Source organism: Amphiura filiformis, chromosome 6 (assembly GCF_039555335.1).
Source record: "Amphiura filiformis chromosome 6, Afil_fr2py, whole genome shotgun sequence".
In the NCBI taxonomy this organism is placed as follows: domain Eukaryota; kingdom Metazoa; phylum Echinodermata; class Ophiuroidea; order Amphilepidida; family Amphiuridae; genus Amphiura; species Amphiura filiformis.
This window is the reverse complement of record NC_092633.1, coordinates 72,679,178-72,697,405: the sequence shown is the minus strand read 5'-3', so window position 1 is coordinate 72,697,405 and position 18,228 is coordinate 72,679,178. Positions and strand designations below refer to the sequence as shown.

At 35.6% G+C, this 18,228-nt stretch overlaps 1 protein-coding gene across 1 annotated transcript in view; it reads right to left on the bottom strand.

Moving 5' to 3' along the window:
• Window positions 1–1,782: 1,782 nt before the first annotated feature.
• Window positions 1,783–18,228, bottom strand: part of LOC140155990 (uncharacterized) — a 188,152-nt gene continuing 171,706 nt past the window's right edge. Inside the window, 10 exon segments of the mRNA XM_072179045.1 lie at window positions 1,783–7,029; window positions 7,599–7,754; window positions 9,816–9,937; window positions 10,382–10,543; window positions 11,220–11,375; window positions 11,757–11,887; window positions 12,887–13,112; window positions 13,485–13,748; window positions 14,451–14,618; window positions 17,672–17,710. Of these exon segments, the coding sequence (XP_072035146.1) occupies window positions 6,943–7,029; window positions 7,599–7,754; window positions 9,816–9,937; window positions 10,382–10,543; window positions 11,220–11,375; window positions 11,757–11,887; window positions 12,887–13,112; window positions 13,485–13,748; window positions 14,451–14,618; window positions 17,672–17,710 (1,511 nt within the window). The 3' untranslated portion in view covers window positions 1,783–6,942.

Here is an 18,228-nt window from a genome sequence, read left to right as displayed (position 1 = left end):
AGCCCAGGCCCATAGCTACCCGGGCATAGCTAGCCAAGGGGCACACCACACTGTTAAACGTTCCAATTTATTGGGATACTAAACATTTCAGTCAAGCCCAGGCCCGTACGCTCCACTTTAGGGGGCTGTCATTTTCTTCGGAAGGGGGGGGGGGAGGGGGGAGTCATGGGGGGTCATAGGATTTTTAGACCAAATATAGGGGGTTATAATTTTTTAATACCCAAAATAGGGGGGTTATAAAATTATTAAAGTCATACAAATTTTAGGCCCAAGATAGGGGATCGTAAAATGTTTTGCCCTTGATCATGGCTGATAGGGGGGTCATAAAAATTGACCCCTAGGTCCTAAAAGAAGAGAAGGGATAAAAAGATAGAGAGAGAGAGAGAGTAAAAATCATATGGCTGTGGGGAGGGACTCAATCAGCCCACCCAATTATTTCAGTAAGGAGGGCTCCGGAAGTCATGTTTATTGCTTCACTTTCAGAACCCTCCTTACTGAAATAATTGGGTGGGCTGATTGAGTCCCTCCCCACAGCCATGTGATTTTTACTCTCTCTTTCTCTCTCTCTCTATCTTTTTATCCCTTCTCTTCTTCATTATCAGTACTGAGGACTAAGTTGGGCCCTGCCCCTCAACATGGATTCCCCCTGACAAAAATCCAAGCTACGCTACTGCCCACAGACACAATTACAGTCACTAATTCTCATCTTCATTTTCCGAAAATTCATAAAAATGATGTACACGACCCATGGGTGATGACCTTTGACCTTATTGTCCTTGATACCCCACTTGGTCCTTCCCACAGGAAGTATTTTGACCAATTGTTAGTATTTGTGGATATTTGGACCCATGATGACCCCTCACCTTAACACCCTTTTGAGTATCTTTCTGTACAAGTTCAGGTAACTTAAAAACAAAGCAGTTTTCGAACCACTAGTCTTTCCTGCTTTTGCGATCACTGGTTTGGGCGATTGATAATTTAATCAGGAGATACCAGTTGCGAGCAATTTGTTCAGAGTCATTATCGTTCCAACCACCTTTCATATAGACCTACCTACAAGTTGCTCCCACCAAATTTCATAAACCTGCTATGGAAATTTGACCCCGGATGACCCCAAAGTGACCTTGACATTTTTTGTCTTGCCACGGAAGAGGCGGACACCAAATTTTATGAACCTGGAGCAATCTACGGACACACCCCACACTATAGTGATCACTAAGTCTCTTGATGTCTCTATAGTTTTTTTATTTCAAATTTTATTCTACCCCAACCATCACACCATGTTGCTTCTCTGTAAAAATAAAATATAGTTTTAACACAGTTAACATGATAAGAACATTTAGGTAGTGTTTTTTTGATAAAAAATGTGTTGTAACATTTTATCTTTATATAGCCCAACATTATTTGAATGCTATTCAACTGACTGGACAATTTAAAAAAAATTAAAATATTCTTGTGTTTGTTGAGATGACTTGAAAGTTGGACTTTGGACTTGGAGAAAGTGACTTGTTACCATATCTGGCAGCATATATGCAAAAATGTAAAAAGAGGGAGAGGTGCCATGAACCCCTCCTCTCTTTTTGTCCAACAGTAAGGGGGATCACAACCAGTCGAGGGAATTTCAGGTTTTTTTACATCATTTTTTACCCAGTTTTCCTTCAGTGGAGGGAATGGAGACCTTTCCCACCGCACCCGCTCCCAATTTGTGATATGATGTGCAGGTAACAGTATCCATTAACTAGATGATGCGAGAAGCAGTGAAATATGAGGCACGACACAGTGTTGTACTAATATAACAGTGCAATTTTATTACAAAGACATTTCAATAAGAAGTATCATTTGCTATAATCATTTAAAAACAATTAACAGTGCTTATGTGATTCCTCGTCATAATATACTGTTAACAAATACAAATCTCTAAGTATAAAACACTGAAATCAATGCTTTCACAATATAACACATTTTTAAGCTTTTTTATACAATTTATATATATTTTCACAAGCTTCAAACCTCTCACATGCGCTCATACTCTGATCATTATTTTGACAATAAATTCCTTTAAATAAAATCAGTATTTTTGATTGTATGTTCATAATACTCTTATATTTAGTTGTCATACTGAATTGGCTAGAAAGAATTATAAAAAGTCACATTTTTATTCTGTATTTGTAAATTACTGACCTGCTGAATAAAAACACTGGTAAATATTTAGTGCCAACAACTTTGAAAATCAGTTACACTCCTGGGATGTTTACTCTTAAATAAATGCCAAAATAACATTGCCAACTTGAAACTGTCCACTTATTTAGCCTCCCAGCATGCCCCATGACAGGTATCATTCATCCATAGAACCTGAAAAAGACTTCAGGGTCTATGATTCATCTCAGCATGCCACATGAAAGGTATCATTCATGTCAAATGTATTTCACATCGCTCTCAACTTAACAGAAAGTTTACAAAGAAATATGTTTCTTTCCATTCTAGTTTTTCATGCGTATTGGCACTTTGGGCACATTGACGTGTAAGTTTAATATGTGAGTTGAACATGATTTGCCTTTTAACATATCTTTGAACTTGAACTTAAAGAAAAAGTCCATAACAGAACTTTGCACTTAATAAAAAATACAAAAATCTCCATTTACATCAAACCCGACTGAGCACACCTTACTGTTTATGATTAATCATCACTCTACGCTTTTTAAGCTTCTCATATGTATATTCAATGAATAATAGTATTAAATGCAATTTTTTTAAATAATTAAAATATATAATATATGACATAAGCTTTGTAGTCAGAAAAAATCACAAATAAACATTGTAGTGCCTTCTACACGATATATAAGTATAACAAAAAGATTTTAATTTGGACCTACATGTTGAACTACATATTCTATCTGGGAAGCGTATTACAATATCCAACGTAAGTCTGATCTTTATTACTGGTGAATGTGTAAAGTTAAGTGACCTGTACCACTGGTACTATGCTATTTGGGTTCCCTTTATTGTAAGGTTTTATGCCAAGTGCAGTCGGGGGTTGTCAGAGTGAATTTCAAGCTTCAAATCATGGGTTTTCACTCAAAGCTCTGTCGTACACATACATCAGGTTAATGACACTGCATAGATATACACCAAGGCCTTGTTGCATGTCACTGACTACACTAGACATATAGCATTATGCTGTAATTATTATGCTAAAGTAATAATATCAAATGAAAGAACACAGCATGGCGAACGAAGGCTTGTTTTCCTGCCACTGAACCATGTGTACACAGAACTTACTGGACACATACCTGATGCAGCGGATGCATGTAATTATGTGTGCATCTAAAATGACACAGTCTGTTCATTCATTTGATATTGTCAACACTACATAATCATTTCAAGGCACAACAAAATGACAACAAGTTTTACCAATAGAGCTGTTATGTTAAAATAAGAACAAAATAGGTCTAAGAATAGCTAGATAAATATCATAATTATTGATAACAAGATAAGATGATCTTATTTGCATTATTCTTTCTCTTTCAGCAATATTATACCCACACAATCTACATGGAAAAGAACATATAGTACACTACAAGTAATTTATACAAGACAGAAAAGCTAAAATCTACATACTCTCTCTATATAAATATTTAAATAATTATTATTTAAATATATAACAAACAAACAAAAAAGGAAGACGCAATATATTTATTTTAAAATACAGCACATCAAATTCCTTGCCACCAAATTGAGCATGCTAGGGCTTGGAAGAAAAGACAACAATATAGTTTTTTGTCTTAATTATGTTTATTTACTCTGTTTTTAACATTGGGTTAAGTACTAGACCATGTTTTTTTTCATGCTCATCTTTGTTTCACAGAACACACATTTTATAATTGAAGGAAAAGCTCTGACTAACAAACATATGCAAAGTTTAGGAACTAATTTAGGTTGATATTAATGTGTGGGACATCTTTTGAACTGTGTGTCTTACAGGTAATCTATGGGTATAGTGGCTGTGGAGGGTGCTGTAATATGTTGCTAACCCCCACCCACCTGTGTGTCTCCGTGGGCCAACATATGGGCAACATAAAAAAAACCCACCTAAGGCATAAGGGTTAATCAGTTTCTGGCTATTAGGTAAAAAATGAACCTTTTCATATTCTTAATTTTTGCATAGCATGAAGGTATGGGCATGTAGGTATACAATGCTATGCTTCAATGTCACAGCTCTTCTTCAAAAACTAAAACAATGTGCTAAATGAATCACTTGAGTACTAACAGTATTTAAACTTGAGTAGTACTTGTACTGGTCTCTAAGTACTCAGCGAACAAGTTTGTACCCAAGTTTTGAACTAGTGTTCATTTGACCATGTGTTTGTACTGAGCCCAGGTATACCCTGAATTAATTGTAAATAGGTTAATTGGCATCACACTTTGATAATTAATTGGACCCATATCTAATCACCTGATCTAATGTCAGACATTTAAAATTGAGATGTATCTAACATTAATTTGCTCTTGTAAATACAACTTCCAAGTAAGGAATACCCAAAAGTTCTGTAAACTTAACTGTGAAATTACAAACATTATCATGGTACAATTTCTTTTGCTTAAGTTTGCTGCCTATTTATAACTTCATTTTTGTCACCACTAGATCAAGTGAATCAAACCAGGTCACTTTTGATGCGTACAAAAAGATTACACTTTATAACAAAAATAAACGAGGCAAGTTAAATAGAAATGTGCACCATGAGCTAGGAATTCAGCAGCTTAGCGAAAGCATGCCACATCACACACAATACTTTAATAGTAATAAATATATATAGAATAACATACAGTCACTTAGCTTGCTTTTTTCGCATTTGTGTGAAAAATAAACAGCAACATTATTAACTGAGTTATTACATGGCAGTTCCATGCATGCAATGGCAGTGTTTACCTAATTGTGAATTTATTAGAAGATGACACAGATTGGTTGGCTTATTTTTAGTTCAGCAAGTTTTGCTGTTTTTAAGTCATGGGTTCACATATGAAAATTATTGACATTTGTACAATTTGAACCCACTTAAAAACAACAAAGCTACTTAAAAGGTCTTCAGTTCCCTGAAATAATTGGGTTTTTTTAGATGATAATTACCGTAATACAAACAGTGCATGTTTGAGCAACATATTTAGGATAAGGCAAAAACAACATTTTGAGATGCAGTTATACAGTCATCTAGTAAAACCTTTCAAACCAAATCAAAAGTTGAGTTGCTAATGATGAATAATTGATCACTCAACATGAGCTTCTTGCTCATCAATATTGATCAATAATCAAATATTCATTACTAGCAACTGGTCATTGAATTCAGCTATAAAGGAAAAACATTTTCAAACACAGCACATCTTAGCTTACAAATAGCAATATATGACAATTCTGAGGTTTATTTAATTACCTTTCTACTTATTCAAATGGCCATTCTGATCACTGAGATGTTGTTCATATAAATGAGAATTCCCACACTATATTCATCTCTCTTCAGTTTTAAATTTTATATAAAACAAGGCTGAAGGATACATGTATAACAAATCACACAAATTCACACAAATTCCTCAAACAGGGACAAAGGTTCAGGGGTCAAAGTTCAAAATTCCAAGGTCACTTTGTGATCTGGTAAGAAACATGTGACTGTTATTAAAATGTGGCACGGTCATGCATCTGTGTACAAACATGAATTCTAACAGAATTCCGATAGTATTCATAAACAGTAACAATAAATATATCTACACAAATATTTCAATTATTATTAAAATGTTTATACAAGTGGAAGAGCGGATGAGTTGTTATTTGCAGTACTATATTATATCATTATTGGATTCAATCAATACAACAAAATCATCCTACAATATTCACATTTGACTGACAGAGTATATAGGTTAGTTGTAATCACTCTCTAGATTTATTTGCTCTTTTGTCATACATGTGAAAGTGAAAAATTTAAAAATTCCATTCTAAATTCCTGAAACAAAAGCCATTGCCCCCATAATTGGGCTTGAGGCCCCTCAACGGGATGACTCATATGCTATGCTCGTGAGTCTGTGTGTGTAATTCAAACTTCCTGAAGTCAAAGTGAGTCTTGTTCACAAACACGGCACATTGGTACTTAAGTAAAGCAGCTGCATCATAGAAACTTACATCATATCAAAGCAATATGATCGTATGCCCATTCCTCAAGGAAACAAAAGTGAAGCATAGTATTTTTTGCAGACATCTTTACTGACAACAAGAAATAAAAACTTCACTTCTCGTTTCCTTTCAAGAATGCAACTTGGTAATTTTCTTTCTATGGCAAGGTCAAAGGTCAAAGGCCATCTTCCTCTACTCTGTTCGACTCAAACATTATGCCGAGAAAAACTTTCAAGCCAGAAGTGATATGTTTAAGAGTGCCCCTCCATAACCAACATATCCAGCATACAGTTTGTCCACTCTGAAGTACAAAGTAACAATGTGCGCGTATACATCGCGTAAACAGTGTGCAGTGTTGCGTCTCGGCTGCAGGTATGCGTACCTTCAAAGTCAGCACAATGTGTGCGTCCATGTCGGTACTTTGTACTTCAGAGTGGACTGACTGTACCTATACTAATAAGCTTTACCCTATCGAGATGCACATACTTAAATGTATCAAACATCGATACAAATTCTAGGAAATTGGATACAAAACAAGGCATCTTGGTCAATTACTTGCAAAAGAGGTCCTAATATATTTGGTTGCACAAATATCCTCAATTTCCTGACAATTAATAGCCATTATTGCATTATATGATTCAACGATAACAATGCAAAAAAAGTAGAATATAAAATCATTACATTGTGACCTTATTTGCTTTAGATTGCACATTAGAATTATTCTTATTAAAACAATAATTGTCCGATCTTGTCTCGCAGTTATTGTTAGAGATATGGCACCGTCATCAAAACAAACTGGCACGTTTCTTCATGTCGATTTGCTTCCAGTTTGGCAGCTCATAAAATTCATTTCTCTTCATGTCTAGTATAGTCTGTAGAGTAAAAATAAACAAAACACAAACTTCTTTTTAAAGTAAGAAATAAGCACAGGTAGACATGTGTGATTGCTGTTTCATGTGTTACTTGTATTTGGGTGAGGGGGTAAATTTGTTAATGTAAAGACCATTAATCAAGGACAGATATATTACAAAATGTTGTGTAAATAGGGACACATATACAATGCTTGCGTTGTTCTTATGCCGATTTCTATCTAGAAACACCATGAAGATACTGCGGATGTCTGCATTATAGTGCATCATTATAGTGCATCAGTTACTCAGAGATTTGTGTGTGTGTGGGTGTGGGGTGTGTATAACTTCACATCCTCAGTTTCACATACTGCCAAGTATTACACACTAGGTATATGCATACAACGCGCACCTCTACAAGCATGTTACACATTATCAATACTTATGATGATACGAGGTCGTCTACAGCCTGATAGAAGACACTCAAAATCATGCGATTGTCCAATCAAGTTATGTGTCTACGGACTAGACCATTCCCACTGACAAAGAATATATATCATTGAAAGTGTCTATATTGACTACTACTGACATACCTCAAACTCATCATCCTCCAGATAGGATTCAATTTTGAGTGGATCTACTCCTTCTGGTAATGGCCTCTCCTGTAGCTCCTCAAATGAGTACCTGGCTTTTGTTAGTCTTTGAAGAACATCTTCAACTAACACTGCACGAGATCCTTGCTTGCCATCCTAAAAAATAAACACAAGAAATCCATTTGATACTACATGCATTTTAACATATTTATTTCACTCGCGATGACATGTTATATTATCCCTAATGTAAACTTTGACTGAATAAATCTGTGGCAAAGCGGCAAATGGCTATTGTCTGCTATAATGATTAATAACCCAGAGCAGTAATATCCATTTCAGTGGGATTAATGATGAATGACCAATGATTTCAGAGACATTTTAATTCATTATTCAGTGTTGTTGAACAATGGTCATTTGCATACCTAAATAACAAAATAACTCATTCCAGTGCTATCTGTTTCCAGTAATTTTTCAGTGTTACCCTGATTTTCAGTGCCATAGTTTCACATAGATCTCTAGCAGTTAAAATATAGCATCAGCCGAGTGGCCAGACTTTCCTATAGCAGTGCAGACATAGTGTATCTTACAGTTAATTATAAATGGCTACTTAATATGTGACTCCTCGCCACAACTGAGCCCGGATGTCGCCAATCATCATTTTTGAGATATTCAACCAAAATATTCTGCTTGAAATTAGCTTTAAAATGATGTATATCATGTCTATAGTACTTGACATTTAAGTAGTGAAAAATCAATAAAACAGTCAATAAATCCTTTCTTTCCTATTGTTTATTGTTAAGTTCGATTGAGCATATCTCAATAGTGGCACTGGCGACATCCGGGCTCAGTTGTGGCGCACTGAGACTTCCCATAGGAACAGATCATAGGGTGACTGTCAACATTTACTCAAAAGGCTGAAATGTCCTTTGTCAACGTCTCATATTAAATGTCCTGATCCAATTGCCTATTTGCCTTATCAAACCACTGAATTTTATTTACCATGAATAGGCCTACTCTGCTTTGTGGTAGTGCTATGTTATCAGCATAATGTATGAGCATAACTTTATATGAAATAGAGTGTAAGGAAATGTGAATAAAAATGTTTCAGCTGCACAGTGGTGTAGCCAGGACTTTTTCAGAGAGAGAGAGAGGGGGGGGGGCAAGGCAAATTTCATGGGGGGGTTGTCGCAAATGGGCTAAAAGAGTACGACAAATTTATCCAAAATGGGCTAAAAAATAAAAAGTACAACAAATGCATAGAAATCTAAAATATCAGATCAGCCAGCAGGCCACAGGGGCCAAGAGGGATGTGAATAAAATTGTTTTCATCTGCTCAGTGATGTAGCCAGGACTTGTGCAGGAGGCGGGGGCAGCAAGGTACATTTCAAGGTGGGGGACAAACTTGGATGAAAATGATAAAAAATGAGCTAAAAGGTACAACAAATTTGTCCAAAATGGGCTAAAAAGTACTGTAGAAACAAATGCATAAAAATCTTAAATATCAGAGCGGCCAGCATCCCACAGGGGCAAGACTTCTCACGGTGGATATGATATGGTGGCAAGAAGACTTGCTTTGATCAATGATCTAATTTCAAGCCATTGATTTATATGGAAAAGATACTAAATATAATACTTCTAAGTTCTAAATGATAATCTCCTCTCATACCATTAATCACATTAAATAAAACATTTACATGTACACAAAATATACAAAATTTACCAACCGCGAAAGACCCTGACAGCGAAAGACGGGTGACCGCTAGTAATTTTAATTACCCAATTTCCTATTGATTTGTGCTCTTGTGTATTTATACATTTGTCACTCATCAGAATCAGTCCCAACAAAGCTTTCTTGAGTGTACCCCACTTTTATGGAACGTCAACTGTGCAATATTGAATCTGAGACACTACTTATCAGTGAACCAAATGACCAACGAAAACCCACTAAAGTTAATTTTTTTTAACTTCCGTGGTCCGAGCTGTGCGCCAAGCGTCTACGAGCGTACACACAGAAAAAATAAGCAATCACGCTGATTGGCTGATCAACGCACTTGACAACAAGTCGGTTGACCCATTGGTTGTCTGTTCGGTAGCGTAGTAGGCTTACCTTGTCACTTTTACGCGATCGCAATTCACCAGCGCGTACCCCGACCACGGAAGTTTAAAAAACCAACTTTAGAGGTTCAGCTAGCCATAGGTACCAAATAAAATACCTACCTGTATGCTGAGTTCTGCTATATCTTCTCTGTGATACCAGAATGGGAAGAGATTAACAAAGGTGAGGGGTTCCAGACCAGCATGGACAAGGTACGCCTTGGGTGGATTTTTGGCATTCTTTTCTGCAATTAGAATATAAAACACAAAGTAAGAATGATTACTGAAGTACGGAAATTAATTAGTTATTCCTAAAATTACATCTTTAAATATATCTAATTTACTGAAATTAAAGGGGAAATATGAAATGATCCCAGGCACAATATTACCTAAAAATTAACCTGTATCTGTCATTCTAATAAAACTGCCCATTTAAATTTGACACCAGTAAACTAGCAAGGGTCCATCGAGTTCAAAATGCACTGTTTTTTAAAAGTGCTACTATTTAATAATAAGACATTATTTTTCCTGTCCCAGTAAAATCAAAATACTTGTCATAAAGATTGGGTGGATGGTAAATGGTCTAAGGCTATTCAGAGTACAGTTAAGCACATTCAAAAGCCATATTAAGGACTAAAATGACATCACCAACAATCTAGAAACATTTGCAAAGGTCTAGAAACACTAACCATTGCAATAGTGCATGACTGTTTCCATGGCACATCTTCTTTCTATATCCCATCTCCTCTTAGCTGAGCCTGTCTTATTAGCACCTTCTGCCTCAATGTCCTCTGCTGGCCACCAACCTTGCCATAAATACACCTCATAGTGGTTGTCAAACAAGAATTGGGCTGAAAATAAACAAACCGAAAATATTAGTTTTATATTCTGACAAATGCAGTAGTCAGATGAAAAGGTTTTGCATACTCTTCCGTTCTAGAAAAATAAGGAAGAGAAGAGAAACAAATGAAAGAGAAGCAACTAATTCATCATAGAACCTTCCTACCCACCCTCTGCAAATACAAGCATTGTACATTGCTTCCTATATGTCCTCACCTAAACAAGGATCCATATCTATAGCATCAAATTGCTAGTTAATAGAAGACAAAATGATGCGCAAGATTTGTGCCAATAGCTAAAAGATAAATTTAACCAAGTTTAAAGTGTTTTTAATCCACAGGCAAAGATCCTGGAGGGATAAAAATACCCCTAATATTTTGATAGGGGGACGGTCCATACAACCCCCCCACATGTTGATGCATGTATGAACATTTATGACCAAATTACCCTCATATTTGGGCATTTTAGCCTAAAATGTGCCAACTTTTGCATGCTTTGCTCGAATTTATTCCACTTTTACACCATATCTGTGCGCTTCATGCGCATTTGTACCATAAACTTATTTTGTCACAAAGGTACTGGATTCACTATACTTCAAGAAAAGTTTTCCAACCCCATCCCCACAATGTCAAAAAGAAATCTATGCCACTGCTTTAATCGAGTCAGAGATTATCGAGTCATGCCTACCTGGTTGATGTACATTGTAGATGTCTGTCTGGTAGAAAGGATAAGGCACAACATGCTCCTCAGATCTATATGTGTTAAGCACCTCATTGGCAAGGAACATCCCTGAGGCACTGCTCAAATGGAACAGTCTTGGTGTGTAATCATATACTAAAGGATCTGAAAGAAGATTAAATCAATATGTATATAAGGGGTATGATTTTTGGATATCAAGTTATGGAGGGTTATCTTTGATTAATATGGTATGGACTCTTAGCCCTTGTAAAGGGTACAGGATAAGAATTACTAGTGTCTTATCTCGTGACATAAGGGCTAAAAGCAAACTAGTTATATTGATTGTTAGGAGTGGCCTTCTTTGCTTCTTTCTTTTTCTTACTTTTATCTCTATGGGCCAGCATGCTTGTTCATTCTGCATGGGTCTAGACCATGTATTTTCCATAGACCCAAGCGTGTGTCCCTTACGGTCCAACATAGATAAACAACCAAACAAAGCAAGATTTACTTTTGATTCAACATAAAGCTCATGTCAAATAAACCTACCATCTATTGCTGAGTCATATGCTGTTCTATCTTCTCCAAGGGCTTGTCTGAATATATGGTTCTCTTTACCCTCTTGCATTTCTTTTAATGATACATTGCACTCTAAAGTCAAGCCAGTTTCCATCGGTTTACTGAAACAAGATGAATGATAAGAATCGTGTTAAATGGGAGCTCTTTTTGAAAGAAAACATTGAAACATTAATTATCACACATACAAACCCCCCCCCCCACAAAAATTAATTCAAAGTACTAGGCAATTGTGGATGTTGTGTATTTGTTTTTAACGCCATACCGGGTACATTTGCTATCATTTTTGTAGAAGTATTATTTTCACACAAATAAATAAATATATTTACACAAAGCAGCAGACCAAATTGGTACCTATCAAGAGGGACTTAGTTTCAAATGAAAGAAAACTTTGACCATCCACTCTTAAAAATACATCACTTTTGCATGCTTAAATGAAGTGAACTTCCACATTTGAGATTACCCACACACCCCTTTATGCTGTATTTGCAAAAACTGATAAAACTACACCAATGAAAAACTGAACTACTCTTTTCCTTGAAAGTGTGCTGAAGATTTCACATCACCAAATAATGTCTCTAAACACTTTCCGTCCCAATGCAGTGTTTTTGCATTTCGGTAAAAGTTAACCATAAATCAATATCAAAAATCAAAAAGAAATTGGCAGATTTTGTGAAAAAATTGTGCCAGGTATTAAATGTAGGCTTGAATCCAAGCATCTGCCAAGATTTAAAAAGACTCTGTGCTTTTATTCAGATTTTAAATGCATTTCTCAAGACGCCAGTTTCTAGGTAATATTACAAGTGGCGCTTTTCTGAAAATTAGTGAACAAACTTGATAATCTTCGCGGTCCAGTAGTTCGAAAAATTCAATGGTCACCAATATATTTCTTTTTGTTTGTTTACTTGCTTATTTGTTTATCTTTCAGGAAAATATTACTTCGAAAAATTGAGTCGCTTCGTAAGGTAGGTAGAGCCATTTGAATAGAGGCTATTTTGTACACAAAGTATAGGGAAATTTATTAGTATTGTGATACCTGAAGCTTGTGGGTTTATGCCTGTGCATAAAACACTATAAATCATTGCCTTTTTTACTCTACTCACTGTTGCATTATCTGGTTGGCACAATGTATTGCCACTTCTCTTGTTGCAGGTGATGCCTTCATTCCATACCATACATGTATAGATGCAGCCTTGAGTGTGTCCACGTTGGTCAAGTCTAATAACACATAACAGGTTCTGGATCGGAGTTGGTTCATGTCACAACTGACCTCAAGTAGAAAACCTTCTTCTATATGCTCCCCTCTCACACAGTATAACCTGTATAGACCTGGGGTGAAGAAAAATGGCAACTTTGTTTTAAAACTGATTTGTGTTATCCAGAGGAATAAGAAAGCATGTTTTTGATACTTCATCCATTTATTTCTAAACTTTCAAGCATTTGAAGGACATTTCTTTATTTCTTAGTCTGCAGTACTATTAATAGCATAAATATTGTTTTTGTAGTATTACTTTCTTGTTGTCCCAACTTCAATACTTTCAACAATCAATGTATAATAACACAAAATTATCACTTGAGAAGAACAAGTCAGACTTCCCATGCTATTCCAATATGTGATTGGTTGTGTTGTTTATGACATCTTTCTGAACTAATTTCCGAATATTTCCGTTCGTCTGCTGAAAAGGCGTATTATCAACTCACCTTTTGTGTTTGTTTCTTCCTCCTCTCGTTTCCCAATATGAACGGCCATTCTCCCTTGAAACAGGTGCAGGAATGCTGCAGGTTCTTTCCCTTCTACAACTTGTCTCTGAGGTCCCCTCTCATCATCAAGTTCTACTGTCATTAATGCTGATGCTCCCTTCTCATTGATGGTACTCTTTGAACCTTGCCAGAAAAAGTAAGCACAACGTTCCCTGCCGTGGCCAATGCCTCGTTTGGATAGGTTACCTCTCAGATCTCTCATTCCTACAGAGACAAAAGTAACAAACGAACTTGTTTAATAATTAAAGAACTGGTCTACTGTTCATCTATGGCAATAGCCCATGTTGTAGAACCTACCCTCAAAATGTAATGCTTAGAAAAAGACTTGTTTATTCACTCAGATGAAAATACATTATTTCAGTCTGTGTACTCTTCTACTCCCATTTGGACAGATATTTGACATCCAAAATACACTCAATCTCCACTACAAGATTCTGCATAGGTACACCATCGCCAAGGTACCTGACTGCAGGACCCACCAGCAATGTATGGCACTGGTACTTCATTGGTACTACACTGGTACTGCACAGTACCAGCCAAGTACCTTGACAACGGTGTACCTGTACAGGCGGCCTCAATAGGAATCTGGTAGTGTAATCAGCATTTTTCACAAGTTATAAGGAGTATATATTAAAGTGGTAGTGCACAAAGGCCCTAACTGCAATAGCTGCCATATTAACAATTTCAGCACAATGATTCTATAGTTTACACCTGGCAGCTATTACAGATGGGGTCTTCTTGCATTAAGACTCCATATATGCACCAAACAATGGTATTTGTACTGATTACACATCTTTTTTTTAGGATATTAATTTCTCTCTGGCAATAATTATAAGCTTATCCATTTCATTTTCTTTGTAGAATAACCATGGATTCAGAGAAAATCTGCATAGTATATCAACTCACCTGTATTCTCAACTCTGTACTGCCATCTTACTACATAGGTATCTCCTTCATGGAACTGACCAAAACATTCATTGGGCATGATACTATGCTCATATTCCAATATATGCCATACAACCACTGACAATGTAGATATATGGTTGCCTCTTCTTTCAATCTTGTCAAAATGAGCTGAAAATTAAACAAATTGAAATTACATATAGAGCTTTGTTTTCAACGATGAGAGGTATGTAAAAAATTGTGATGCAATCAAACAAATTAAGTCATCTTTCACACATTTTTTTTTTTGGGTGATTTTTTTTTTCAGCTTCAATTTCACACCCTTGTACATCCAGGTGGCAATATGTTGTGGAAGTTGAATTAATAAGGAGTTACTGTTTCTCAAATATGATTATTCTTGTTTTTAATTGCTGGAAACAATGAAATGCAAAAGAGTTTGATCGTTTGATTATGTCACAATTATGAATACTTGCATTCATTTTTTTAAAATTAAAACCTTCCGTCATGTGTAATCCATCAATAAAAAAAATACCAAAGTGAGTAAATTTTTGTCATTTTTTGTGGCGTAGTTGCCAATTTTGAATGATTACTCGAATGTTTTACTGGTTTATGTAGTGCTCAAATCACAGCATACACTTTCTTCATGAGAAAACAGCAAACCATAATATCCATGATATATTTGACATATGATGGCAATACTATTGTCATTGATATCCACTTCACCCAATGAGTTATATAGAATAGAAATACATGATTGTATTGCTAGTTTTCTACAGTGCACATACACATACTACATGATAGTGTTCCAACTAATGATAAGGTGCAAATAAATTCACAATCAAAAATATTGTCTGAAATAATCAAATACACAATCATCTCTTAACAAAACTAAATCTTTTTTACACCCAATTTATTTTAATGACGTTTTAGGGGCTCAAGCAAACTGGCAGTTTGCTATAACCCCTAAAATGTCACACAAAATCACAATTTCTCAGGCTTATATTGTTTATTTCCGATCCCCTCATATATTACTTGTCTCTCCCATTGTCTTACACCCTGCTATGGTGAAGCATATAGGCCGAATCATTCTTCATTATCCAATTTATTTTACTTATATCTGATTTAAAATGCAGGCAGGATAGAAACTTTTGGTACTTTTTCAATATCAGCATTTGGGCTTGTTCTTTATGGTTCTACAAATTATTTAATAAGATTGGTGTAATTCCAAATAATAGTGGTCTTCCAACAGGTGACCTTAGTTTGTAGTAATGACCAGTCATTGCTTGCTTCTCATTTTGATGCAATATTGAAAGGTCTGGTTTAAATCTATCTAGTTTTATTTATCTGAACAAGCCAATAAGATTTTACACCACAGCAATACCACAATCAATTTGCAAAGCAAGCAAATATCACAAAATAACATTTATTTTATGAAATTAAAATGTTCTGATAAACACAATAATCATTAAAATGTCTATACCAATTCATCTGATCAGCAAACCCACCTTGATGGATGTGTTTTGACCCATTATAAGCACATTAATTTGTTAGCCCACAAAACTGCATAAATATGTAGAGAGATATTGCATATATATTTGTAACACCTATTCACACAGCAGTAACAGGGTTGCCACAAGAGTGCTTTATCCACCCAATTGGGCTCACTACACAAAAAGTCACCATACCTTTGGTAAAATTAGGCTACCTTTGGAAATTTCAAGACATTGAGATTTTTTATAGTAATTTCCTTTTGATTTGCCCTCTCTTAAGTGCGTTTTAATCATTACATTGATCAATCTTGAAGTACAGGAATGTTGGGCACACAATCAAGTGATCAGCCACCCATTTGGGTGATTTTTTTGCTAAATTCAGTTCAAGCATCAAAATATTTGATTTTTTTTAAGGATTGGAATTTCGGCTACTTGAGCACCACTCCCCATGGTATGGTGCTATTCTTTGGTGCTAATATTGTGGCAACCCTGATGTAGCAGCCAGTCAGCCAGCAGTGGATCACTCTGGGCACACTATCATCATTACCTCTCCCCTTCATGGTTGGAGAGGGAAACCAATACTGCATCCTTATGGGAGGGAATGAAAATGAAACATATGTATGTGTGGATTGAGAACCAGCATTACAATCATGTTATCATCGAAATATGAAATGTATTTATATAACATTATATGATAATAATTATGAGTACTAATCTAATCTAATCTTATTTAATCTAATCTAATCTAACCTAATCCATCTAAAAAGATGTAGACAAAAGTATTATTTTGTTAAAGGTATTAGCAATCTAAGCTGCTGTGAATAAATGTTATCTTAACCTGCATAGCAATTATCTGTTTGCAAGGATTAAGTGAAGACCTTAAAAACATCTTGTTGTATACTCTGTCCAACTTGAAGTAAGAGGTAAAAACATGACACCTAAAATGTTTAAGTGCTGTCTTTACTATATCTTCTAGTCTATATGACATGAATTGTCTATATAATGTTTCAGGACCCAAAACACAATAGTGTGGATAACAAACAAATGCAGTTATGTTGATAATTAAGCAGTTAAGAACAATTTCCCAGCTATGCTGTTTTCTTTAATTGGCTATAGTATTAATTCAACCAACATGAATGCTTATAGCCTGAACTGAAAGTTGCTCTGTAAACAAACATGTTCAATGAACATGTTTGTTCATTGTTCATGGTACTGCCCATTATAGCCATAATAGTGTAGTAAATAGCAAAACTTGCATGTTTCACCTTGTGAGCCATATTCGCTGTAGAAGTAATGATGTAACAGGATTAACTACCACAGCAATAGGTGAATACATTTTTTTAATATATCGCATTGCACTAGTATGTTTACACGGTACCTCTGCATTGAACCATGGATGTCAAAGAACGGATAAAGACCCTGGATCGTAGCTCTATAAAATATTCATATCATGCTGATCACTCGCACGTGTAAGATTAGTATTTTTGAAAAGCACAGTATTGAATTCAATCTATGATTGCAGACATACACAGGTGATGAGTACAAGTTGCTTGTAGTGCAGGGCGATATATTCAAAAATTGTATTCACCTATTGCTATGGTAGTTAATCCTGTTACATCATCACTTTTACAGTGAATAATGTCACATATCAATGTAATGATGATGTAGTATTACTTTATACCATAAGTTGGACAGACTATACAGTCTATTGGTTAGGGTTGCCATTAGTCTTACCTATTGTGCCATTACTGGCAGAAGCAATCTCATCCAAGCCTTCAGGAAGTAGTTAAAAATAACAAACAAACACATGCATGGTAGTTAGTGTAAGGGTATCATGAAGTGAGATGAGGGTGCTTATAATCTGATCCATCACATTAATTAACATCAGCTCTGGCATCAACAATACACAAGCTTCAACTTTCCGTTGTCAAATGTTAAAATTGCTTAGCATATTTTAAATAGACTTTCTGGTCAGATTATTGCATTGCCCCATGACACATAAACATGCATGTATTGTATACTGTGGTTCTCTTTAAGTTCAGTAGTGACGTTGGTGCGTATTTCTCTGTGAGCAGTATCAAACTGTGCATGTACAGTTAATCGTGCAGAGCATACACACACACAAACATGTTTAGTTGTCTGCATGTTTGCGGTGCAACCACAAAAAAGCATTGACGTCACTACCGAACTTGATGTGAACCACAGTATAGCTACTTGTACACATCAAAATCTTGACTGGCTTCAACATTTTAGTATTCGCATTTCATCACTTTCAGTAAGTGTTAGAGAGC